General features: G+C 59.6%; 2 protein-coding genes across 3 annotated transcripts; one reads left to right on the top strand and one right to left on the bottom strand.

Annotated features, from left to right (window-relative positions):
• Positions 1-1594: 1594 nt before the first annotated feature.
• On the bottom strand, positions 1595-5302 carry IGFBP1 (insulin like growth factor binding protein 1). The gene is made up of 4 exons (XM_077850329.1): positions 4894-5302; positions 3724-3878; positions 2861-2983; positions 1595-2053 (listed from the first exon to the last, which is right to left on the bottom strand). The coding sequence occupies exons 1-4, from the start codon at positions 5231-5233 to the stop codon at positions 1922-1924; spliced, it is 750 nt and encodes a 249-aa protein (XP_077706455.1). The 5' UTR covers positions 5234-5302; the 3' UTR covers positions 1595-1921.
• Positions 5303-16210: 10908 nt separating this feature from the next.
• Positions 16211-25811, top strand: CCDC201 (coiled-coil domain containing 201). 2 transcript variants are annotated; one of them, XM_077850330.1, is made up of 4 exons: positions 16211-16352; positions 19027-19071; positions 21669-22142; positions 24545-25811. In XM_077850330.1, exons 1-4 carry the CDS (start codon positions 16224-16226, stop codon positions 24629-24631), a joined length of 735 nt encoding a protein of 244 aa, XP_077706456.1. In that variant the 5' UTR covers positions 16211-16223; the 3' UTR covers positions 24632-25811. The 2 variants fall into 2 exon arrangements, with proteins under 2 accessions (XP_077706456.1, XP_077706457.1); XM_077850331.1 differs by lacking the exon at positions 16211-16352 and adding an exon at positions 16408-17537.
• The last annotated feature ends 727 nt before the right edge of the window (positions 25812-26538 follow it).

The raw sequence follows: 26538 nt of genomic DNA, 5'->3' as shown, positions 1-26538 counted from the left end.
TGAAGAGAAGTGATGGGAGTAGACATCCTCGCCTTGTTTACCATCTGCAGGGAGGGGAAAGGCACCCAGACTTTCCCCATTAACCACATTGTCAGCTGTGGGATTTTCCTAGATCCCTTTAGTCAGCTTGAGGAAGTTCTTTCTACTCCTAGTCTGTTGATATTTGTTGTTTGGATTCTTTTTTTTTTTTTACCCTGAAAAGTTATAAAAGATATTGGATACTATCAAATGCTTTTTCTGAGTCTGTTGAGATGACCATGTGATTTTTGTTTTTTGTTTTTTTTCTATTGATATGATTTGTTGCATTATTTTGTGTTAGGGTTTTGGAACAACCTTGCATTCCTGAGATAAATCCCACTTGGTTATAGTGAATTTTTTTTTTTTTCCAGAGAGAGAGAGAGAGAGAGAGCTCACACATGCACACACATACACACAAGTTGGGGGTGAAGCAGAGAGAGAGAAAGAGAGAGAATCTCAAGTAGGCTGTATGCTCAGCATGGAGCCATTGCAGGGCTCGATCTCGCACCCTGAGATCGTGACCTGAACCAAAATCAGGAGTTGGATACATACCCGTCTGAGTCACCCAGGCACCTCATGAATGATTATTTTAATATGTTGCTGGATTCAGTTTACTAGTATTTTGTTGAAGATTTTGTGTCAATAGTCATAATATATTATAATATTGGATGTTGAGTTCACAAGTCAATCCTGGGGGCTTGGCAGAGGGAGGGTGGCAGCCACAGGTCAGAGGTGAAGGGAGAGCCCCAAGAGGGAGAGCTGGAGCCCAGACCATAGAGGGTGGGGTGTAAATTGGGGAGACTCTGGCTTTTCCCACAGCAAGATAGGGGCATCCAGGAGATGGAGTGGAGGCAGCCAAGAGGCCAGGAGGGACCCATGTGATGGTTGAGATACCCATCGTGGAGAGATGTGGAAGGAAGAGTTGGCAGGGCTGCATCGGGGAGAGCAAGCCAGGAATAGTTCCTGCTAGGAAGAAATAAGGAATCCAGGGAGCAGAGAAGCCCCATGTGCTCAGGGTTCAAACATCAAAACACAAGGGGTCAAGCCCTACAGAGGACAGAGGAGAGGGCGAGGGGCAAAGGAAGAAAGTGTTTGTATCCCGTGCTTAAGATGGTGGGGGGCAGGCCTGCTGCTCACAGAGACAGGAAAGGGGTGAGTCATCAGAGGTTAGGCCCCAGGACAGGGGGTGGGGCAGGCAGGGGGGTGGTAGGGGAAGGGCAGACCTGCCAGCAGCAGGACAGGGAGCCTGAAACACCAAAGCTGCATGAGAAGGGGGTGTGTGAGGGGATTTCGGAAACAAAGGGTGAGCATTTGGTCCTTATCCACGCAGCCACCGTGTTCCTTCGTAGAGCATTTATTCCCACCCACCACGTCCACACCATGCAGGTGCGTGTGACCACACAGCCACATCCAGCTCGGGCCCCATAATCAGCCCCGAACTCTCCCTGCACGTCTACACAGACTGGGATCTGTGGGCACAGGGTGAGTTCTTAAGCACGGCTTCACCGTCCCCTCAGGTCACTTGAAGGGAACAACAACAACAACAACAAAAACAAAAACCCAGCACTGTGACGCATTTAAGTTTTGCATTTTCCAGGCTTTATTTTTCCCCTGCTTTTTAGAACCAGAAGCAGGGAACTTTGAGGAGCTACAAATCAAGTATTTACACCCAGTGCCTCTAACGTGTTTCATGATTTACAAAATAACAGCACAGCGACTGTGTCGAAAAAATACATGTACAGTGAATAAATAAACTACAGATTTATGCGTTCACCAACACGTATAAAAGTGGCTCCCACACATATACATATATAGGTAGATAAGTGTGCATGATTTCTAGACTATAAATACACTATGTACTTAAATATTCCCCGTGAAGGGACAGAGGACAGCACGCGTGCTCTCAGCTGTGCCCGGTGAAATACTGCCCGCAGTTGGGGTCGCCTCTGACCTCCACGGACCCCGGAATCCTCTCCCCGTTCCAGGGGTACACGCACCAGCAGAGCCCGCGCTGGCCGTCCATGGCCGTCTTGCACTGCAGATCAAGCGGACAGCGCGAGGTCAGGGGCGGCCCACGGGCGGGGAGGAGGTGGCGCCCCGTGACCGCGGCCAAGGGCACGGACGCCCCCCACCCAGTTCTCCTCCTAAGATAGGGACTGAGGCTGAGCACCTGGTTGTTAGGGAGGCTGTGCATGCGGTAGATGGCTCGGTGCACACAGCTGTCTGCCTCGTGACCCCGACGGCGGGGCAGCTGGGCCCGGAGGGACACGTCCCGAGTGTGGCTGCTGTCACCTTGGACGCTGTGCCCTCCCCCGCCCCCGGGCAGGTTCCTCATCAGGAAAGCACAGCCTCCTCCCGGAAGGGGGAGGTGACCCTCCCGTGATCCCCCCAGAGCCCAAGCTTCCCGGAGTCCTAAAGAGCTCCCCCAGATGAAGCCTCGCTTTGTTTCCCATCCCAGTGATCACCCGGGAGGCCGGAAACACTCTTTCCTGAAGGTGGTTGCTTCCCCTTGAGGGGAGGAAAGCAGGGGGCTGGCTCCATCTCCTGAGCGGAGCTCTCCCCTCCCTCTGGTGTCACAGCCGGGACACAGGTGCAGAGCACGGGGCCTGTCGCCCACCTGCCCGGGCTCACTGCGCGAGTGACCAAGAGCCCCTGGCCGACTGCGGGGTCCCTCCACCCCCCTGCCCTGGGCCCCGGAGGGGCAGAGTCTGACTCAGTACGGCTGGTTGGGGGGCCTTGCAGGGCGTATTTGGGACTGGATGCCCTGTCTGGGGAAAGGGCGGCTCTGCGGGGATGTGCCAGGCTGGCCAACCCGCGAGGGCGCCCCGAGCAAGGTGCATACCTGTCTGCTGTGATAGAACCCATTTTTGTTGCAGTTGGGCAGGTAGAAACTGTACAGCTGTCTGGACGCCTGCTCCTCGGCCAGCCGTGCCAGCACCTCGTGCAGCTCCCGCCGGCAGGGCTCCTGGAAGGGCAGTTAGGTCCACATCGCCGTGAGTGACACGGGGACTGACCCAACGGGCTGTGCGTCCCCACCAGGCCTTCCCGGGCCCCTGCCCTGTGGGGACTCGCCGCCCCCCCCCCCCCCCCCCCCCCCCCCCGCCTGGAGAGAGGACACGGCCTCTCCCGCAGCAGAGGCTCCTAGGCCGTGAGCCTTTCCTCTGTGCTGTTATGTCACAGCAGCCACGTGGAGTGAGGACACGGCCCCTCCGGGCTACCGCAGACAACGGGACCGTCTGCACCCATCACCCTTGCAGACAAAACCCCGAAGCACCTGGGAAGCGGGTCAGACCCGGCGCCCAGGCCTATGGGCCCCATCTGGCTCTTTCTCTCACAGACCGGCCCGTGTCCCCAACTTTGATTCTTGGTCGCCCTCAAGCGGTAGAATGAAAAACAGCCGTCGGCTCAGCCCGGACCAGGGAGCTAGTGCTGGGTGGGGACAGTTTCGGGGGACGACAGAAGGGGCGATGCTTGCAGAGCTGATGCCTCTGATCACAATGTTTAAGGGGGGGTGCGGACGCCCTCGGGGAGGGAGCGTAAAGGCCCCGCCTGAGCTTTAGGGCGACACACGGGCAAAGCTACACAGCCCAGCAGGCCCCTGGTGGGAGAACAGCCACAGCTGCGGTGGGGAAGGTCTATCCTTCCCAGGCCCCCGGGAGGCAGGGGGCCGACGGCTTCTGCGTGGCACCTGCCCCAAGGCCTCACCTTCAACTTGTCGGAGTCGTCGGATCTCACGGTCTTGTAATTACGGACAGCGTTCCAGAGGATGGGCGTGTCCTCCTCCGACGGGACCATCAGGTGGAAGTTCTCCAGGAGCTGCTCCTGGGTGATCTCCGAGCTCTCCGAGGACTCCTTGGCATCTGAAACGTGCAGCGCCGCACACCCGTGAGCCCCCCACCGCCTCCCCCGAGCTTGGGCGCCTGCGCCCCTGGGAGCTCCTTCCTCTCCCGGCAGCCAGGCTGGGCTGGGAGGCTGCTCGAGCTGATCCTGAGCTCTACCCCCTTCCCGCTGAACAGGGCTTCTGACAGTTTCCTGGGAACGTGACGACCCAACAGCAATTGTGTAATTCAGGTATGTGGGGGGGGGTCTGGCAAGGGCGCCCCGAGTCTTTGCCTCTAAAGGGGTGGAAGAGTGAAGCCACATGGACGTTGGGATTCGGTGCATGGACGGAGATAGAGAACTGGCTTTCCTGGGGGGCCCTGGGGATGCATCTCTGCTGGGGACCATCAGGATGAGACCATTTCACTAACTCTGAAGGCAGAGAGCCTCCTGGGAAGGGCCATGCACTCGGGCCGATGCCCTAGCAGGGTTACGGAACCATGGGGCTCCTCCAGGAAGGACCCGGGACAGCCCAGCCACCGGCCCCACGGGGAGGGACAGACGGAGGGGTGTTTCCTCTGCTCCCCTCTGCAAGTCAGGAATGTCTGACAGTCCAGTCCTTGAGCGGGGGCAACACACACATCAGACACCTTCTTTCTATGGCAGTGAATGCAGACTCCCAGCCTCCACACCCGCCAGCTCTGGAGCAGCGGGCATCTCAGGCTGTCCCCACAGCCCGTGATAAAGGACGTCCCCGGGCCGGCTGGCAGGAGGGATCCCCGTCCTGGGCCACCCAGTGGCGGGCGCACCCCGTGGCCTCCCTCCCCGACCCTGGCACCGAGTCCTGGGAGCCCTCCCGCCTCTCCTGCCCTCTCCTGGGCACCTGCCGCTGGACCACGCAGCGATAGGCCTCACTAGGTGCCGGAAGACCCTCTGCCTGCCGTGCTCTGGCCGTGGGTGGGTTTGCTCCGCACCGGCTGTGGGCCTTGGCGACACCCCCCGCCCCACCCCAGTCGTCTGTCCTGGGGAGGGGAACCAGTGGGGCTGCGGTCCTACCTGCGGCGGGATCGGTGGGCACACAGACGCCCCGGCCGCGGATGAGGGCGTGCAGGGGCCGCTCTTCCCCTGGCGCCGCTCGGCAGCTGAGCCCAGTGGCGCAGCGCGCAGTGGCCACTCCGCAGGGCGCGTCCTGTGGCAGGGCGCACATGGGGCAGCAGCCGCAGCCGGCAGGCAGGGCGGTCTCGGCGCAGGAGGCGGGCACCGGAGGGCAGAGCGCCAGCTTCTCGGGGGTGCAGGGCGCACAGTGCCACGGCTGCGGGGTGCCAGCGGTGGCGCCGAGCTGGACAGCCAGCAGGAGCAGAGGCGGCCAGGCACGGGCAGCGGGGGCCACAGGCATTGTCGCGCAGGTGTGGCGCTCGGAGACCGGCTGGCGGGCGGTGGCTCGCAGGTGGCTCGAAAGCCAGATGCTCGCTCGCTGGGAGCCACGCGCGCCTTATAAAGGGTGCGGCCGGCCCTCCCCTTCCCCCTGAATGGGCGGTTAATGATTGCCCGCGCTGCGTGTTTGTGGCCGCGTTCAAAATAAGTCTGGAAAAAAAAGTTTGTTTTGCTTGCGCACCCAAGGCCCTGCGCAAATGGTGGGTGGAGGGAGGGCTCCCGGCCCAGGTGTCCGACTGTGTTTGTCCTGTTATGGTTTCCACCTGGAGCCAAAGTGCAATTTTTTTTTTTCTTTAAAGATTTTATTTATTTATTCATGAGAGACACAGAGAGAGGCAGAGATACAGGCAGAGGGAGAAGCAGGCTCCATGCAGGGAGCCCGATGGGGGACTTGATCCCGGGACCCCAGGGTCACGCCCTGGGCTGAAGGCAGATGCTCCACCGCTAAGCCCCCCGGGCTGCCCCAAAGTGCTGTTCTAACCAGGAACGCAGAGCCAGGCCTCGCCTGTTGTGTTCAAGGGGCATCCCCGGTCCACCGGTCGGCACCCCTCCTCGTCCCCCGCACACCCAGGGAGCGCCAGAGACATCAGCCGGGCAGGGCTGGGCCTCCTGCCAGCTTCAAATGGGGAAGCCAAGGCCCAGGGAGGGGAAGGGAGGGACCCTGGCCAGGTCTCCGCGGCAAAGCCCAGAATTGAGGCAGAAGGCCCGCAGCCCAGGGACCCGCACGCATCGCAGCCCTTCCCACGATGAGGATGGAAGGAAAGGCCCAGCATCCCCCGGAGCTGGTGCCAAGCTCCCCGGTGTGGCAGGAGCACAGCATCCAGAGAGGAGCTGGACCCCGAGTCTACGAAGGGCCAGGGCCGTGGCTGTGGAATGGGCTCCAGGACCCCAGGCTTCCCCTGACTTTCTGGCTCAGACCAAAATTAAAAAAATAAGAGTTAATACTTTATTTTAGAGAGAGCGAGAGTGAGGAGCAGAGGGAGAGGATCTCTAGCAGCCTCCCTGCCAAGTGCAGAGCCCGGCCTGAGCTCTGAGTCAAGACCAGAGTCTGACACTCAACCCAGAGTCCCCCCGACACGTGCCCCGTCGGACTGAATTTTTACCAGGATTCTTTTTTGTGAAAATTCCCATTTCCCGGATATTCTCTGGGGGTGGTGAGAATGTCACTGTGCGTTTAAAGGCAGTGGGACCGGGGACCGCTTGCCTCTGGGGCCTGAGGGGCTCACGTGGACAGCCAGCCCCTGGGAACTAGGCCGCTCTTAGCAAGAAGGAGGCAGCTCTGCATTTACCGGTGGGGAAAATGTCCAGTACTGAAGTTTTGCAAGTTTACCATAATGTCCAATAAAAACGAGCAGGTCCAGGGGTGCCCGGGGGGCTTAGTTGGTGAAGCACCTGCCTTCGGGTCAGGTCATGATCTATCTCGGGGGCCCGGGAGTGAGGCCCCCGTCGGGCCCCCTGCCCAGCGGGGCGTCTGCTTCTCCCTCCGCTCCTGCTCTCTCTCTCTCTCTCTAAATAAATAGATAAAATCTTTTAAAAATGGGGAGGTGCAGAGCATACAGCTTGTGTGCCAAACAGTAATATGAAATCACGTCAGGGTGACTCTACATTTATGGACAATGGTGAGAGGAATAGGTAAGAACCCGAGGTGGGCACCTGCTGGGTGGGGGCGCGTGAAGTCAGGGACCCGGGCGGAGCGCCGACTTCCGTCGTCCCCAGTTCCCCGACCTCATAAATCAGCATCAGTCCCTATAGTGGTGCTTGCATCCTCCCGTAGGACCCCAGGAGCGAGCGCATCACAACACCCGTCCCGGCCCCATGCGCGGCCCCATGCACAGCCCCATGCACGGCCCCCTGCCCGGGGCCGCGGCGGGCGAGCACCTTGGCTTCGCTCTGCCCCGTCCCCTGGCCGCAGCTCCAGTGGCCACCAAAACAAGGTCAGCGGAAATCACTGCAGTCAGGAGGTCAAGGTCGCGTCTGTCACTGTTTTTACAGAGTAAAGGTCAGTGTCCGGCGAGGAGCTGACCGAGGCTTCGGACTGGCTGAATGCTATTTTTCCAGCAGGTGCCTCAACGATTTCGTTTCCAAAAGAAGAGTCTGGGCTCCGGATTTCCTCGCACTTCCTCCACTCAGGATCTGTGTGTCCACCCGAGATGGCCCCTGAGGGACGCTGCACGACAGGCATCATCGGGTGAGCACTCACGGCCCACCCGCTGTGCGGGGGCCAGGTGCCAGCCCTGGACAGTTCACCCTGTTGTGCACTTGCCCGCGGAGGCCCCCGCCTCCAGCCCACCCTGCCCTAGCTTGGCCTGTTCAGTTCCTCTCCGTCGCAGATCGATGTCCCCAATGTTTCCGCTGCTTGCCTCAGAGCTGCCACAAACCAGAGCCGGCCAGAGAGAGCGCTCCCGCCCGTGGCCACATACCCCAAACGGCGCGGGCCCTCCCGGGGGCCTCTGTGGGCCGTGCCTGTTTGTCAGTCCACCCCTGGTGGCGGCTGCTCCTGAGCGCACCCCCAAGCCCAGGTCCCGCCACCCAAGTCCGTGCCACCGGGGGCGCAGGGTGGGCCCTGAGGGAAGCCCCTCCTCACCCACCTTGCAGAGGACTGGGCGCCATGCCGTGCGTGGGTGAGGCCGCAGCCGCTGCCAAGGGGATGGCGCATTCGGGGAAGGACCCAGCGCTGTCCCGCCCGGAAGCTGGGAGGGCAGCCGGGGGACGGGAGAGAGGGGCCGTAGGTGCTGTGCGACGGGCTCAGGCCACCCGGGGAGGGGTGAGGCCTGCAGGGCAGAGAGCCAGGCCGAGACCCTCCCGCTGGCGTCCCTGCAGGCTGGACACGGACTGCAGGCCGGACCCTGGACAGAGCGGACCGGCCGCGCCAGAGGCACATCGGCGACAGGCTCACAGCCGTCGTGAGGCCGGAAAGGTCAGCTGGCTCAGGGACAGGGAGGGGCCGCGGGAGGGGCCGCAGCCGGAGGGGCCACAGCCAAGCCGGGCGTCTCAGGGGAGACGGTCGTCTGCGCAGGACCGTCCCTCGGGAAGTGGTGCCGGTTCCATCCGAGTCTCCACGGGCCCCCCACGCCCTGCTATACCTTGGTATGCGTCTGCCCTGCTGCCCTCCTCCGTCCCGGGACCCACCTGAGTGTCCCCATCTCCCGGGAGCCTTGCCGGGGCTCCTCCCCTGCATCCTGGTAGCACGTGACACGCCAACCGGATGAGCCGAGCCGAGAGCGTGTGGCTGCGCGCTGGCCCGTGGGTCTCTCCCCAGCGCCCTGCCCAGGTCACCCGTGGGCACCCCTGCCCATCTGACCAGCGATGGAGGAGCCACAGGGCGGGGAGGGCAGAGTGGGGCATGGGGAGCCAGGCTTCCCTGCTCCCCTGCCGAGTGCACCTGGCGCCACGCCGTGCCCAGCAGCGTTGCCAGACGACCCCCCGGATCTAGTGGGCTTCCCACCGCCATCCCGGCGTGGAGCCACGTGGCCCGAATCAAAGCCTGCAGACACCTGCTGTCGGGGGAGGCCACACGCCACAAGTTCAGGGCAGTCGGGTGGACTGGGGGCAGCACGGAAAGGTGGTTGGGGACGCATGGGGAAGTTTTCTGAGCCAAACACGGAATGTGTGTTAGATCCGCTCAGCAAGAAAGAGCCTCAGCCCTGTGGAACCCCAGCCACAGAGAGACGCCCGCCCTGCCTCCCAGGGTGCATCCTCCAGCCGCTGCTCCTGGCTCAGAAAACCAGGGCAGGCGGCTCCTCCGTGCGACCCCGGGGCGGGGGTCACGGGTGGGGACCTGGACTGTACGAGTGTCCCTGCCAGCATGCATCGGGCCCTGACTGCAGGAGCTGCGGGCACAGGTGCCACCTGCTGCGTCTAGGACTCGGGCAATGGCTGCCTCCGTCCCCAGGGGCAGGTCGCCTGCCCAGCTGCACCACGGGGGCTGGCCCCTCAATTCCCACGTCCCGGCCCATCATGCCACTTCCCTGACCTGTGAGGGGGGATCAGGAGCCCTGAGAGGCTGCGCGCGACCCCCCAGCTGCTACGGGCGGAGGGGGCATCCCCAGATGATGAAACCGCACAGGCCTCCCGTCACCCGGTGGGTCCGGTCCTGCCCCGGCAGCGAGCCGCTTACTCACCAGCAGCGGGAAGTTGGGCAATCTCCGCTCTAAAAAACAATGCAAGGGTCAAGGGCGAAGTCAAACCTTCAAAGGGAGGGAACACTGCAATCCGGAGGCCCCTCCAGGGGAAGGACACAAAGATGTTGTGTCGTGTTCTGCGACATCGGGGATGATGTAAATCCATGCAAGCACCTGGCCGCGGCCCCGGCCCCAAGTGACGAAGGGCACCGTCCTCACACCCGCTCCCCCCAATCACACGGGGAAGTAACCTGGCTCCTGTCACGTCGGCACAGCCCAGATCCCAGAGGCAAGAGCTCGCGACGAGCCCGGGGCCCATGTCCACCCGAGGGCTCCCCGAAGGCACAGGGCTTTCCTCCGCGATGCGGGCCACCCAACCTGCAGGCACACGTCCGGGCGCGGCTGGGGTCGGGGTACCGAGTGTCAGGCGCACGGGCAGTGCCCACCTGTGTTCATTCCCTTGATCTTCTCCAGAACCCATGGCCCAAGTGTCGTGGCCTAGGCTGGCCTCACGTCACCTGGGGTCTGGGTAGAGGGGCATGTTCCCTGCCCCATGCGCACCCTGACTGGCAAGCTCTGACGCGGGCGCCCAAGCTCCCGGGGGCCCCCATGCCTGCCTCCTCCGCTCTTGCTGAAGGCCAGGGTGGGCAAACCAGGGTGGACACTGGGAGGGGTCAGGAGGGTCACCGCGGCAGGTGGGTGGGGTGGGCTGTGGGGTGACGGGCAGGACTCTGCAGGAGCCACAGAGGGAGCCGCTCCCGCCCTCCACTGCCCTGTGTATGAAGGAAGAAGTGCAACCCAGGAGTCTGCCCGGGGCCCTGCTCAGCTCCCAGGCAGGCCTTGTTTGGCTGGGCGGTGATGAAAATGCCCTGGAGAGCAGGTCTGTGTCTCCCTAGTGGTGAAGCGTGCCCATGAGTCCGATGACAAGAAAATGCTCCACCACAGTGGCCCCAGGAGCCCCTGGGCAGAGTTGGGGGGACGGGGTCCCTGTTCTGACGCCTGACCTGGGGCTGCTCTCTGCACCTGCTCACTAACCTGTCGACAGCCTCATCTGTCAACCTCCAACCCGCAGAGCTGTCCTTGGGGCACTGGGACCTCCCCATGCCCAGAGGGGGCAAGAGTGTGCTGTACTCGTGCCCACCAGGCGTGGGGGGGACACAGCTTTGCCTATTCTCTGACCTGCTCAAAGGGCAAGGACGCCGAGCAGAAAAGTGGGGATCATTTCCTATACTATAGTCTGTAGCACATCAGGCTGAGGTGTCTCCCCAACATCACAGCATGGACGTCATGGGGTGTCTCCCCAACATCACGGTGTGGACATCATGGGGTGTCTCCCCAACGTCATGGTGTGGACGTCATGGGGTGTCTCCCCAACATCATGGTGTGGACGTCATAGGGTGTCTCCCCAACATCACAGCATGGACATCATGGGGTGTCTCCCCAACATCACAGTGTGGACACCATGGGGGTGTCTCCCCAACATCACAGTGTGGACACCATGGGGGTGTCTCCCCAGCATCACAGTGTGGACGCCATGGGGGTGTCTCCCCTACATTACAGCATGGATGTCATGGGGTGTCTCCCCAACATCACAGCATGGACACCATGGGGGTGTCTCCACACATCACAGCATGGACATCATGAGTGTATCTCCCCAATGTCACAGCATGTACACAACGGGGGTGTCTCCCCAGCATTGCAGTGTGGACATCATGGGGGTGTCTCCCCTACATCACAGCATAGATATCATGGTGGTGTCTCCCCTACATCACAGTGTGGATATCATGGGGGTGTCTCCCCAACATCACAGTGTGGACACCATGCTGTGGTATCTCCCTCACATCACAGTGTAACTGTGATATATGCACCTGGGGGTGCTGTCACCCTGGTCACACCATGACTGGACACCATGAGTGGCATCACATTCTCCTGCCCAGTGATGACAGTATCCCGTTGGCTGTTCTAAGAGATGTTTACCTATATCTGCTTGTTTTTTACATTCTCCAGATGACGTATGATGTGGAGCAATTTTTCATGTGCTTATTTGGTGTTTATCTTCTTTGGGGAATGTGTCCATTAAGGCCTTTGGCCATTTATTAATCAGGTTGTTTGTTTTCTTGTTTTTGAGTTTTAAGCGTTCTTTTAACTTTTTTAGATAACAGTCCTTTATCAGATTCATCTTTTGTAAATATTTTCTCCCAGTCTTTGGGTTTTCTTCTTTTCTCCTTATGTTTTCTTTCACAGAAGTTTTTAATGTTACTAGTGTCCAGCTTCTACATTTTTGCTTTTGTGGATCACACATTTAGCATCGAATAACTCATCACCATACCCAAGGCGATCTAGGTTTTCCCCATATCACCTATGAGTTGATAGTTTTTCATTTTACACTTAAGTCTGTTTGACTTAATTTTGTGAAAGGTGTAAAGTCTGTGTCTAGGTTCATTTTTTTGCATATGGACACGCAGTTGTTCTGGTGCCATTTGTTAAAAAGCCATTTCTTCATTGTATTATCTTTGCTTGTCCAAGACCAGCTGACTATATTTACGTGGGTCTATTTCTGGGCTCTCTAAGCTGTTCCATTGCTCTCTTTGTCTATTAATTACCAATATCCCTCTCTCTGCTATAGGGTCATAGATTATGATTACCATAGATTTAGAGTAGGGCATGAAGTCAAGTAGCGTCACTCCTCTCACTTTCTTCTCCAGTACTGTGTTGCCTATTCTGGGTCTTTTGCCTCTCTCTCTTTTTTAAGATTTTATTTATTTATTCATGATAGACATAGAGAGACAGTGGGGCAGAGACATAGGCAGAGGGAGAAGCAGGCTCCATGCAGGGAGCCCGATGCAGGACTTGATCCCAGGACTCCAGGATCACACCCTGGGCCAAAGGCAGATGCCAAACCGCTGAGCCCCCCAGGGATCCCCTTGCCTCTCTTTTTAAACTTTAGAATCAATTTATCAACACCTCCAAAATAACATACTGAAACCTTGATTGGGATTGCTTCGAATCTATAGATCCAGTTGAGAAGAACCCACATCTTGACAAAATTGAGTCTTCCTATCCATGAACATGGGATGCCTCTCCATTTACCCAGTTCTTATGTAAGATCCATCAGTCTAGTACTTTTTCATATAGATCTCACTCATATTTTGTTACATACAAGTATTCCATTTGGGGGGTACTAATGTAAGTGGTGTCTTTTTAATTTCAGATTCTACTTTTTCATTGCTGGCATATTTAGAAAGGATTGACTCTGGATCTTGGTATCCTCCCACTTTTCTTTAATCACTTATTGGTTCCAGGAGTTTTTTCAATGATTCTTCTTGTCATCTGCAAAGACAATTTCATTTACTCCTTCCCAATCAGTAGACCTTTATTTCCTTTTCTTGTCTTATTGCATCAGCTAGGACTCCCACCATGATGTTAACAAGTGAGAGATGGGACATCCTTGTCTTGTTTTACTCTTCGTGGGAAAGCTTCAAGATTCTCATCATTAGGGGCACCTGGGTAGCTCAATGCCTGAGCATCTGCCTTTGGCTCAGGGGTCCTGGGATCAAGTCCCACATCAGGCTCCCTGTGTGGAGCCTGCTTCTCCCTCTGTCTGTGTCTCTGCCTCTTTCTCTGCATCTCTCATGAATAAACTTTTTTTTAAAATCTTAAAGAAAAAGATTCTTACCATTAACTGTGATTAAACTGATTTTTTATTTTTATTTTTTGGGGTTTTTTTTTAAACTGAAGTTTTTAGAGATATTCTTTATCGAGTTGAGGAAGTTCTCCTGTATTCACAGTTTACTGGGTTTTTTTTTTTAAAGATTTTATTTACTTATTTATTCATCAGAGGCACAGAGAGAGGCAGACACACAGGCAGAGGGAGATGCAGGCTCCCTGCGGGGAGCCCGATGAGGGACTCGATCCCAGGACCCTGGGATCATGCCCTGAGCTGAAGGGCATGAGCCCCCCAGGAGTACCAGTTTACTGCATTTTTATCATGAATGCATATTGGATTTTGTCAAATGCTTTTTCTGCCTCTATTGATATGATCATGTGCTATTTCTTTAGCTTGATGTGATGGCTTACATTGGATGATTTTCAACTCTCAAAACAGCCTTGCACACCAGAATAAATCCCATTTGGTCACAGTATATAATTATTTTGTACATTGTTGGATTTGATTTGCTAATATTTTGTTGAGGATGTTTTCGTCTCTGTTCATGAAAGATATTCATCTATAGTTTTCCTTTCTTGTAATGTCTTCATCTGTTTTTGGTATTCTGGTAATGCTGGCCTCAAAGAATGGGTTAAGAATTATTTACTCTGCTTATATTTTCAGGTAAAGATGATAAAGAATTGGTATAATTTCTTTCTTTAAATGTCCAATAGGATTCACAAGTGAACCTGGCTCTTTCTGTCTTGGGAGATATTTTGACAGTTTATGTTTACAAATGTTAGTGCATTTAAAGCAGTCCCTGCGCTATGATCTTTTGCACTTAATTGATTATTAGTGAAGTTTACGGGGTTTTTTCTCTTCTGTAGTGGTTTCCAAATAGTATCAGTCATTAGCCTCGTATTTATAACCCGAGGTCAACTGCAACCTTGAGTAAACTGGTTGCGTAGAATCTGTTCTAGGAATATACATGTTGGGTACAGAATAGTAAAGTCAATGGGACACAGGACGAGATGGAAATGGGGCTTAGACTAGGTGGCTCAGCGGTTTAGCTCCACCTTCAGCCCAGGGTGTGATCCTGGGGTCCTGGGATCGAGTCCCATGTCGAGCTCCCTGCATGGAGCCTGCTTCTCCCTCTGCCTGTGTCTTTGCCTCCCTCTCTCTCTCTGTGTATCTCTCATTAATAAATTTGTTTTAAATCTTTAGAAATGGGGCTTAGAAGGAAAATTCATCATATTCTGTGATCCAGAGACAGCCGGCATGGCATGTCACCCGGGGCCACCAGGAGGCCCCGGGGCGGCCAGGAGGCGGCAGTGGGAAGGGGGCAGGGCCCAGGCCGCAGCCCTCACTGGGTTTCCACGGGGAAGGAGAGCAGGGCAGCCGCCTTGAGGAATCCCGGCGGCCTCTGAGCTGCGGGGTGGCCCCTCGTGCCTAGCTCCCCACCCCGGGCAACCAAGCCAGAGGAGCACCGTCTCCGGGGCTGTGGCTCTGGGCTGCCCAGCAGAAGGCATGGTGCTCCGTGCCAGGTCCTCCCCCCTCCAGGGACCACTGACCCCATGCGGGCAGCCTCTCCCCAGCCAGAATGGCGCTAGAAGAGGCCAAAGCATCACCATAGACAGAAAATAAAAATAAATATCCGATGCAGAAACAATAAGTAATTCTGTGTGCTGGAGTCTGAAAGCCCCAGCGCGAGGTGGAGCGGCCTCACTGAAGGAAGTAGGTGAGTGGGCGCCGATGCCACCCGCTGCCGGGCGCCCCTGGGCGTTCCCCGGCCACGATCCTAAAGCTCGGGACTCAGCCGTCGCTGCCCTGGGCCACCTGCGGGTCCGTCCAAAGCCAGGCTCCGACTTGCTCTTTCCTGCGCCAAGAGGGTCCCTTGTGCCCGTGACATGGTTTCAGTGTGACAGGCCAGAGACACACGCCTCTACCGCTTGGCTGAGTGGTGCCTGAGGCCGGGCCCCTGCCCAGGGAAAGGCCCCCAGCCCCGGGCACACGGCCTCCCCCGGCCCCACTCTGGGAACTCGCTGGGCTCCCCCAGGTGCCAGAGCAGGGTGTGCGGCCCGCTCCTCCCCGGCCTGGAGCCCAGGGCCTCCCCTGCCCCAGCCCCTGCCCAGACCCCGTGCTTCCCGCCCAGGGCGCCACGGAGGGTGCTGGGGACAGGCGACTCGGCGTGCCCGACAAACGTGACCCAAGACACACACTGCCCATTTCGAAATTGTTTTCAGTGGCAAACGCAAACAGAAGAGGCTGCGGCTGCGCTCAGAGCAGCGGTCCCTGGTGCCAGGTCAGGGGGACTCGGGTCAGGAGGGCAGGGCAACCGGGGCACCAGGAGGTCAGGGGACCCTCAAGACAACAGGACACCGAGGTGTTCTCCAGGAGGCCGCACCTGGCTCACACGGCGGGACTCGGAACCAACTGTCCCCACTGTGGCCCTCACCTGGCATCTGGAAAAGGAGAGACGGCACCAGGAGAGGTTTTTTAAAGTGCTCTTTACTATGAAACGTTAAGAGGCTGGTCAAGGGGCGCCCGGGGGACTCAGGGGTTGAGCAGCTGCCTTGGGCCCAGGGCATGACCCGGGGGGCCCAGGATCGAGTCCCGCATCGGGATCCCCACGGGGAGCCTGCTTCTCCCTCTGCCTGTGTGTCCGCCTCTCTCATGAATAAATAAATAAAATACTTAAAAAAAAAAAAAGAGGCGGGTTGGGTGGGCCCCAGCTTCTCGCCTGCCCCCCTCCGTCCCCCTCCCAGAAATGCTGGCCATGGGGGGAGCTCACCGTGGCGGTGGCAGCACCGCTAGTGCCGGGGCTGGGCACCACCAGCAAGGCAGGCCAGGTCCCAGCAGACCCTCGGGGCCGCCTGGCGGTTCTGACGCCCACCCTCTGAGGGCTGGGAAGGACTGTCCCCAGCACCAAGGACACTGTGGGTCACACGTGGCTCCCTACTCGGGACACGGGGGCATGGGGACGCAGGCCTCACCCTGGGTGCCTGGTGGGATGATGGTCTCCACTCCTGTGGCTTGCAGTGAATATGCACGAGGATGCCAGGTCCGGCGCCACAGGAAACCCGAGCACACACACAGGTGTACCTGGGAGCCCACCAGGTGGAAACCCCCGGGCCTCCGCCCACACATGTGCGCTCCGCCCTGCACCTGCGCCACACAGGCAGCAGATGCAGGCCGAGCACCAGTGGATCCACGCCCCTGCCTGGCCTGTGGGCGGCGCCGCGGGTGCTTCTGGGCGCAGGCTTCCTGCGGCAGCTGCTTCCTTGTGCAGAGGTGGGATGGCGCTCAGGGCTCAGGTACCGCTGCCCACCTCCCCTGGCCCTGGGCGCCCTGCGCTGGGACCCAGCACGGCCTCCCCTGACTCACCTGTGCAGCTCTGCGTCCTGCACACCCCACCCCCCATTCCCTCCCCAGCCCGGCCGGTGTGGCTTTGCGGGGGGAGGCGGGAGGGGAGCCCACGGGATGCCCGCTCCGTGTGCCCAGGGGAAAGCAGGTGCAGGACCAGCAGGGTCCCCGGGGGGTGTCACATAGCCCTGCGCTTAGGGGGCCCCCACTGGGGTGGGACCACCCCCCAACCACTCCCCAGCCTGGGGAAGGGGCGGCCCACGGCTCCTGGTCTCCTGCACCTGGTCAGAGGAGGAGGGGCCCTCCTCCCTTCTCCATTTCTAGGCCAGGTGTCAAAAGGCTTAATTAGATCATTAGATCCTTAATTTTCCTCACTTTGGAAAAAAATAGAGAAAGACTGTACCCAAAACATGGAGATCTTTTCTTATCAGTGTATTAGAAAAACATTTGTGTGTTTTTTTTTTTTAAACCATTAAGGGTCCTTGCAAGTGCGCTCTCCCCGGGTTGGAGAGACGATGGCCTCTTTTTTAGGGACTGTGCGCCATCTGTTTTCACTGAGGATATCGTGTGTTTTTCTTTGCAGAAGTTTAAAATTTTATGTTTAGTTTAACTTTTCTCCTCCACGGCTTCTGTGTCATGGGTTGTCACATGAAAGCCCTCCTTCCGGCCGATTTACAGAGGAATCCGCCCGCATTTCCTTCCACCGTTTTATTTGTTTATTTTTTTTAAGGTTTTTATTTATTTATCCATGAGAGGCACAGAGAGAGAGAGAGGCAGAGACACAGGCAGAGGGAGCAGCAGGCTCCCGGCGGGGAGCGGGATGCGGGACTTGATCCTGGGACCCCGGGGTCACGGCCTGGGCCGCAGGTGGCTGCTCATCCGCTGGGCCCCCCGGGCGCCCCTCCCTCCAGCGCCTTTGTGGTTCTGCGCTCACATGCGTCGGCAGAGGACAGACAGAGAGGGGACACAAAGCCGAGCGTCTATATGGGGTCTCAGAATTGCAGCTCAGGAACAAGCTGAGTCTCCTAAGAGCTTAGGGGGTTTTGAAGACAACGGGGCATGTTTGCAAATGCTGCTTAGGAAGAATCTGGTAGGTGCTGGCGCCGAGAAGCCGGGCGGGCCCAACAGGATTGATGGTGAGTCGCTCACTGAGCAAAATCTGCTCCAGTAGCAAGTTGCAGGGGCTCGGGGGTGTGGGGTTCGGCCCGGTTCCAGGATCCCGGCTCCACCCTGAGGATGGAGGATGAGGGTGCGGCCCCCCAGCTCTGCCCAAGCCCCTCCATGTCAGTGACCCCAGGCCATGCCGTCTCTCACGACATTTATGCCTTCTGTGCAGCTGGAATTTATCTCGGTGGATGCTGCAAGAACTCCACTTCTTTCAGAGTTTTAAAAATCATTGTTTTGTTTTAATAATCTGAATGTTTTTTTTTTAAGAATTTATTTATTCATGAGACAGAGAGAGAAGCAGCGACATAGGCAGAGGGAGAAGCAGACTTCGTGCAGGGAGCTTGATGCAGGACTCAATCCCAGGACCCCGGGGTCATGCCCTGGGCCGCGGGCCAACACTCAACCGCTGAGCCACCCAGGTGCCTCAGTAATGTTAATTTTTAAAGACCATAATATTCGGTCCCTCATAACTTATTTTCATGTAGGATAGGAGGTAGGGACCTGGCTTTGCTACTTTTTTTTTTTTTTCCCTCAATGACTGGCCCGTCAGAACAACATGAAATGAAACAAAACAAAAACAAAAACAAAAAAAACCTTCCCCGCGCATTTCAAACCCATCTCTTCCCGAATAACATTCCCAGAGGTGGGTCCAGGTTGCTTGTGCTGAGTGTGTGTCTGTAAAAACCACAGGCCTCCCTGTAAGCTGTCGGCCCTACAGGACTGTCCTACAAAAAATGTATCCGACTGTTCTTTCGGAAAAGCAGGGAACAATTCATTGCGTATGGTCCTTGGGGCACTTCCGTGGAAAGGTTAGGTCTCCGTCCACAGCAGCTGGTGATCGTCCGTGGGAACAGAATCTTTTGCTTCTTTTTCATCCACCAGAGACTGAAAAAAAAAAAAAAAAAAAAAGCCCAGAACCGTGAATTAGCCCCGATTAGTAGTTGGTTTCTGTTTCTCTGAATTTCCTTGTGTCTTTAGCTCTATGGTGATGCTGCAGCGTCTGCATCAAAGGTACTTCCAGCAAGAGAACATCCCGGCCTTTATGGTTTAGCACACAGCTTTTTTGTTTTTATTAAGATTTTATTTATTTATTCATGATAGAGACACAGAGAGAGAGGGGGCAGAGACACAGGCAGAGGGAGAAGCAGGCTCCATGCAGGGAGCCTGACGTGGGACTCGATCCCAGGACTCCGGGGTCACGCCCTGGGCTGAAGACAGCGCTCAACCACTGACCCCCCAGGGACCCCCTAGCACACGGCTTTTGTTCCCGGGCTCACCTACTGTATCTGCCCGTGAACTTGGCCTTTCCCAGGGTTAGCCCTGGAGACCGAGGTGCTCCCGCGTCTCCCCGAGGCTGTCTCTGTGGCCAGCACCCTCTGGATCTTTCTGGAGCCCTCCGTCTCCCGTGCGGCCCCCTGCAGACAGCGTGGAGCTGATTCTGTTTGCCTTTGTCGACAGGGCACAGGGGCTAGACCTGTAAGCAGCAACGGAGATCCATACACGGTAAGTAGGGACCCACAGAGACGCGTCTGGGCCCTTGGTGGCTGAAGGAGTGGCCGCCGACGCCATCGGCCGCTGCTCCCTGTTGGAGAGGGCGCCTCAGGAGGGAGTGGGTCCCCCCACGGGACCCGAGGGCCGCACAGCCACCCCGGTCAACGCTTGGGCACTTCCTGCCGTGGACCCATTCTCCGGCGTGAATCCAGTTTTTCAGGGTGGTTCGAGTTCGCGTTCATTGACTTGTAAAGGATTTGCAAAAGGAGAACAATGTGGGAAGAGCACGCGGGAGCCCCACGGCGGAGGCTGCAGCCCGCCCCCACCCCCGCCCCGGGAGGGCTCTCCCCTGGGTGCTGCGGCCCCGGGCCCCCTCCTTGGTGGGTGTGTGTGCAGCCAGGCCCGGTCTGGGCTTCCGGCTGGGCTTGCACCCCCGCCGGCTACCTGGTGGTGATGCACTCACCTGGTAAGGACGCCCTGAGAGCCCCGGGGACCTGGTTATGCATGTGTCCTGGAGAAACAACCCTTCCTCCTAGGTGGCGTCTGCAGACCCCCTTCAGCCCTGCCCCGTCTCCAAGCCGCTGTGGAAACTCCAGCCCCTGACCCCGCTCTGGTATCCCAAGCCACAGTCTATCCTACGTGTCCGTTCAGAGAGTCCGGGACATGGCAAATCGGGGTGGGGGGTGCGCGGTGGACAGCCACACGACCATCCACGCGTGCCAGGGGCCGTCTATGACGCATTAACGCTTCTGTGCACGGGACGCGTGGTCTGTGTCTTTTGTTTAGCACAGACTGCTAAGGGCAGCCACTGGGCGAGCAGGACTGTGGGGAGGTGGAGATTGGACTTTCTCGTTTTACCTGCCCCCCTCCTGCGTGGCTACAGCCGGGACAGCTGACCCCAAGGGCCCTACGGGAGACCCGAGCTCCCACCCACAGAAACTGAGGTCCCAGCGTCTGTCGTAGGCACCTCGGTGTGGGTCTCATTGATCTTGCCGCGATGCTCACGCGCTCCCCGCTGCTGGCAACGTTCCCAATCAGGCTGGCGCTAAAGGGAACATAAGCCTCTGTCCTCGGTTCTCTAAGAAACATTTAGGCCTTTATTACGTCAGTCTCATTCCCGTGCTCTCGGCTCTGCCACCCCAAAACTCAGCGCCAGGGACATCCCTTCGGGTGCAAATGCACAGCAGGAATTCAAGGAAAACAACGCGGCCGTGCCCCGCGTGACGGGTGGAAGCTGGTTCCACCTTGGTTTTCTGCCAAGCCTGCAGAGCGCGGGCATCCGGGAATGTCACAATCACCCATCCTGGAGGCTTCATCCGCCTGTTCTTGCAGAAAAGTTCCACTTCCTCCCACACCGTGTGTGCCGGCGGCTTCTCTTAATACTCCTGGGAAGCACCGCCTACCGTGGACGTTGTGACTGGAGACTGTCACTGCCGCTGCCAACGGGGGCACGGAATGGTCCCCCGGGAGTGCGTGCTGTCCACTGTGCACCCCACGGCTGCAGGGGCCGGGGCGCCGCGGGTCCCTCCTCAGGATGCAGGTCTCCTCTCCTGGGGCTAAATGCCCAGAAGTGCAATTCCTGGGTCACACGGTATTTCAACTTCTCATTTCTTGAGGCGCCTGCACACCGTTCTCCAGGGTGGCTGCACGGGTCCGCACGCCCACCACAGGGCCGGAGGCCCCCTCGCTCCGCCTCCTCTGCGTCCACCTGTGGTTTCCTGTGTTGCTGACTTCCGCTGCCTGACAGGTGTGAGGTGGGCTCTGCATTTCCCTGATGCCAGGGACGCGGAGCCTCTGTCCACGGTTTGTTGGCCGTCCGCGTGTCTTCTTTGGTGAAGTCCCCATTCAGCTCCTCTGCCTGTTTTTCAGCTGGATTATTTGGGGTTTTTTGCCGGGTCGCAGGAATTCCTGGTGGACCTTGGATAGTATCTCCCCCCGTTGGTGTTGGTCACCGCGGGAAGCTGCACCTCTTTAAAGCAACCCTAGGGCTCCTTTCAAAGAACAAATGCTCAGTCTGTCCCGTTGTTGTCACGTGACTTTTCAAGGAGCGCCGTGGAGGCCGGGGCCCTACGATGCTGATAAAGCTATTTGCTGAGGATGGTTTGTCAGCATCTGCAAAGGCCATGAGCACAGCACTTAGAGGGTTTTCACCGAAGCTTGTTCTGGAAGGAAACACTGGCTCGGGGGCTCGGGAGCTCGGGGGCTCGGGATCAGGATGCTCGGTGTCCCGCCCGCTGTACCCCCACCCGGCTCCTGTCCCCACTGTATAGAGAGCAGATGCTCCTCTCTGCTGAGTGTGGATGTTAACGTGATTTCATTGACGACATTTTACAGTTTTCTTTTGGGGGGCGGGGGGAAAGTGACTTTACCTGAAAGCAACTTGTTTTTTCAAGTCTATAGATAAAAAAATTGCATTTTTGACCAATGCTTGCTTTTGACCAAAAAAATAGAACAGGCGAGGTTGGCGGAGCGCTGGCGCGGCGGGAGGGTGCTCCGGGCAGGCCCGAAGCTCTGCACCCAGAGCAGAGGCCCAGGAGGAGGGCGTGCTGTCCTGCGCACCCACCCCCCGGGACCTTCCAGGGAGCAACCTCCGCGCTTTGTCCTGACAGTTTCCTGCGTTGAGCGACGCCGAGGAAGATGAGGCTCCTTCCTTGACGATGGGTCAGCAGCGCTGGGGAGAGGCGGTAAAGCACAGCACCCCGCAGGAAGGCTCCCCCCGCCTGCGCAGGCGGCCGCCGGGCGAGGTCCCCTCCCGCCAGGGCGAGGGCCCCGAGCCCTGGTCCCGGCGGCCTGCGCGCGCCCCCCGGAGCACCCCATCCCTCCGGGCAGGGCCTGGGCGCTCGGCCCCCCTGCAGACCCCGCGGCTCTCCAACGGCCGGGCCTCCAGGGCGGCTCGCGGGCAGCCAGGGCCCCGCTCAGGGCACCCCGCTCCCAAGGAGGACCCGCCCGCACAGGCCTCGGTCACGCGGCAGCAGCACGCGGAGTCCTGCGCACCAAGGAGCTGGCCTGGCCCCACGGGGCTGCCCGGGATCCCAAGCGCGGCCGGGAGGAGGCGGAGGGACCCGGAGAAGATGGCAGCCGAGGTAGGACTGTCCCTGTCCTGGACCCCAGCCCTGATCCAATCCCAACCCTGTCCCCGACCTGAACCCGACCCTGACCCCAACCCTGTCCCAGGTCCAACCCTGACCCTGTCCCTGACCAGTTCCCAACCTCGACCCTGTCCCCGATCTAACCCCAACCCTGTCCCCAACCAGTCCCCAACCTAAACCCGACCCTGACCAGTTCCTGACCTTGACCCTGTCCCCAACCTTCTCCCTGATCCAACCCCAATCCTGTCCCTGACCAGTCCCTGACCCTAACCTGACCTTGTCTGCATCCCTGTCCCAGATCCAACCCCAACCCTGTCCCTGACCAGTTCCAGACCCCAACCCAGTCCCCGACCTCAACCCTGTCCCTGACCAGTCTCCAACCTCGACTCTGTCTCTGACCAGTCCCTGACCTCGGCCCTGTCCCAAACCCTGTCCCAGATCCAACCCCAACCCTATCCCCAACCAGTCCTCAACCAGTCCCCGACCTTGACCCTGTCCCTGACCAGTTCCCAACCCCGACCCTGTCCCCAATCCTGTCCCAGATCCAACCCCAACCCTGTCCCCTACCAGTCCCCGACCACGACCCTGTCCTGGGCCAGTTCCTGACCCCAATCCCATCCCTGACCCTGTCCCAGATCCAACTTCAACCCTGTCCCTGACCAGCCCCCAACTTTGACCCCGTCCCTGACCAGTCCCCGACCTGAACCCGATCCTGACCTTGTTCCCAACCTTGTCCCAGATCTAACCCCAACCGTGTCCCTGACAAGTCCCTGACCTTGACCCTAACCCGGACCAGTTCCTGACCCTGACCCCGTCCCTGACCAGTCCCTGACCCTGACCCCACCTGGAGGCTCAGGGTTCTGTGGAGGCAGCTGCCCTTCCCCCACGGCTCAGCCTTTCTGATGTCCTGGGCCTGCCCCACCTGCTCCGAGGGGCCAGGCGACCCCATGTAGAGCACCTGTGACCCCAGGTCCCCTCTGCTCCCCAAGCTCCTGAACTTGCTGCTGTGAATCCTCTGGGCCTTCTCAGGGTGAGCCAAGTGGTCCCAGACAGCCGCGGCTCTTTCCATTCCCCTGAGTGAAGATCTGGGGCCTCCCCCCATGGCCCCTGCCCCCCCCCCCCCCAGGGCCCCTTTCCTGCTGGGAGCTCTGCTTCCCCACCTCCTCTGACGCCCTGGTGTTCTAGAAGGTTCTGAGAAGGGCCCCGCTAGGGGACTTAGGCCTGGCCCCTCACACAGGGCCACAGCTGACCCTGGGTCCGGCTCTGCTGCCCTGGGGTGACCCGTGGGCAGTGGATGGCCTGGGTGCCCGGGGGCCGGACGGGTCCCCCTGGGAAGTTGCCCTGCACTCTGCTGCACCTGCTGGACTCCTTGCCGCCTGGACAGCCGCCCTCCAGGTCTCCTCGGGGGGCGCGTGGCTCCACGTACCCGGGCCGCTGCAGGAGCCCGGCTCCCCCGCCCTGCTGCTGGGCCTCGCTGGCATTTCTGGGCACCCCTGCAGGGAGCGTCCTTGAGGCCCCCGCCCTGCGCCACGGCCGCCCTGGCTGTGTGGGGAGCCGGCCTCGCAGGGCAGGGGAGCCCCGCCCGCCATCCCGAATGCCTGCCTGCCATCGGGTCCCCGTGGGCTGGTGCTCCCCCCGCCTCCCCCCCCCCCCCGCTTCCAGGAGAGCTGTGAGGTGGCTGGAATGTTCCAGAGCTGACGAAGGCACAGGGCCCGAGAGTGTCCCTGTGGTGGACGTGGTCGCGGGGGGGCAGCCTCTGGATGGCTGGGGTCCCTTGTGCGGGTGCCAAGCTCCCAGCACCCTGACTGCTGGGGTGGCCACAAGCTCCCCAGAGGCCCCCTCTGCTGTCCTGCTCCGCCTGCACCTCCGTGGGCAGCCCCAACACCAGCCTCTCCGGGTCCTCAGGGATAGCTCCTAGTTTTCATGCTTTCAGGCTATTTGGAGGACCCTGGAGCACTGGAGACCCCAGATCTCCCTTCCCCCCGGTCCCTGCCCCAGGGCACCCTGGTCCGGTCTGACTCAGCCACCTGCACCCCCCGCCGGCCGCCCCCACTCTGGTTCCCGGGAGGCCATCGTCTGGGTTTGGAGCAGGGCTGTTCCTGGCCTGGACCCCTCTCTGCTGCAGCCGGGCACCGTGGGGGGACCCCAGGCCCTGGGCTGGCCCCCCTTGGCCCTGCTCCCCTCCCCCCCCCCGCCTCCTGTCTGCACCCTCATCAGACTGGGTCCCGGGTCCTTACCGGGCCCAGTCACACCCAGAAGCAGCCCTCCGGGTGCTGCAATGCCGGCAGGTGGCAGTGGGGGTGCCGAGAGCCCGAGGGCAGGGGTGGGCGGGGGCGCAGCCTGCGGGGCCTGTGTCCCTTCCGCGGGTCTTCTCAGAGCTGCCCTTCCTCCCCCAGAGGGAGCGCGTGCGCCAGTGGGAGGCCCGCCAGCTTTGGGACATCGAGGAGGCCACTCAGCATGAGCTCACCCTCCAGGACGAGTGACCTCGGTGCCGGCCCAGAGGCGCCGTGTTCTGGAGCCCCCGCCGCGGCCTATAGGCTTGTCCGGCCTCTGTCCATCCGTCTGTCCATCTGCAAGCCCCAGCCCGTCCTCGGGGCTGGCCCAGGTCCCCCTTGGACCACCGTCCTCTTTACCTGGTGTCTCCTGAGTAGGGGCTCCCACTACTCAGACCCCACATGTGGCTCTGGGGGGCACCACCGGACAGCGGGACGGAGGGAACGGAGCCCACAGGGGATGTGGATGCCCACCACCCACCCCGGCGGCACCGGCCCCTGCCGCCTTCCCTGGTGTGACCCAGGGACAGGGTGACATATGTCGAAAGCAGGGAGCGTGGCGACCTCCTTGGCACATGGGCCGGTGCCGCCACCCCCCCACCACCTCGCAGGGAGGGCAGGCCCAAGGCTCCACAGGAGGCGGCTCTGTGGCACGGGGGCGGGGGTGGGGTGACGAACCCAACCCCCTGCAGCTCGGGGCGCCTCGGCCCCACCCCTGGGCAGCGTTGGGGTCCCGCCCAAGGGCCGGAGGGGTCTGGACCCCTGGGCTGCGAAGAGGAGGAAGCGGGATGCCCGGGGCTCGCCACCCCAGGCCCGCCTGGCACAGACGTGTCGCGGGTCGCCGTGCACACCTAGGCTTTCACCTTACGAATGTGTTCACCCCCCACGGTATTTGGACACACTTGGTGGTTGGTTTTGTCTTTGTGTCCTGGCAACGGGAAGGAGAGCGCTGGGGCCGCCTCCCCTGGGTTGCCTCCAGGCCTGACAGGCGTGGCCCGACTCGCAGGGACAGGGACACAGCAGACACAGCGCTCAGCTGGGACAGTCGGGGGCACCCCGGAGCCTGGACCGGGCCCAGCAGGCGGGGTCGGGAACCCGGCTCTCCCTGCGGTGGTTCTGAGGTCTCCAACCTGGAAGGCCGGGTCCTCGCGGGGCGGGGCGAGGGCTGCGGTCACTGGGCGAGTCACCCTGAGGCCACCTGCATGTGCTAAGCGCTTGGACGCTCCTGAGTGCCCTGGGTGGGTCCTTCCCATCTCCCCCTTGTCTCTGCTTCTTCCTTTGTTATGACAATTAACGGATTGGGGAAACAGGTTTATTTTCCAAGCCACAGCAGCGGAAAGTCTGGCTGTAACTGCACACCACGCAATAAACCCTTCGGGGCCAACCCTTGCCCGCTTTAGTGTTGGGGTAATAACCCCCCGAGCGTCTGTGTCTGATGCGAAGGGATTCCGATGCGGAACCGAGTGGCTTTCTGGTCTTGCTTCGGTCCTTTGAGAGGTTCAGATGCAGAAGGAGGCCAGGGAGGAGGAAAGCAGGATGGAGGGACCTTGGGACGGGGCGGGGCCGGGGGGTGGGGAGGGTTCCTGAGCTTGGAGCCCCAGGCACCCCGGGGGAGGGGTTCTGCTCCTCAGATGCTTTCCCAGGTGCTCCTGGGGCATTTCCTCCCCTGTACGATGGCTGGCGAAGCAGACTCTTGCATTTCTACAAAGGGGCCCAGTTAGTGCTGGAAATGCGACCTCACAGGTCGTCTCCCCCCACAGCGTGGATCGGGGTGTGCTCCGGTCACGGGAGGCGTGGCCGGGAAGCCGCCGGAGGAAGGAGCAAGGACTGTGCCCGAGGTTGGGACGTGGTCCCCAGAGAGGGCGTCCCGTCCGTGCCCACCACCTCTGCGACCCCTGCGTCCCCGGGCCCCGGGCCACCTGCAGACGGGAGGGCGCTCCGGAGGTGGGCGCTGCTGCTTGGGCCACGGGGTCTCCCCTGAAGCAGCCTGCTTTTCCCTCGGGCAGTTTCATTTAACGGGAAAAGAGAACTGACCCCCTTCTAACTTAATCTTTATCTAAAGGACACATTTTTCCCCCTGAAATACGCTATTGACCCAGGGCGTCCGACGCTCACAC

This window comes from Canis aureus, chromosome 15 (assembly GCF_053574225.1).
Source record: "Canis aureus isolate CA01 chromosome 15, VMU_Caureus_v.1.0, whole genome shotgun sequence".
Classification (NCBI taxonomy): Eukaryota; Metazoa; Chordata; class Mammalia; order Carnivora; family Canidae; genus Canis; species Canis aureus.
The sequence above is the reverse complement of the archived record's forward strand: the minus strand, read 5'-3'. Positions and strand labels throughout refer to the sequence as shown.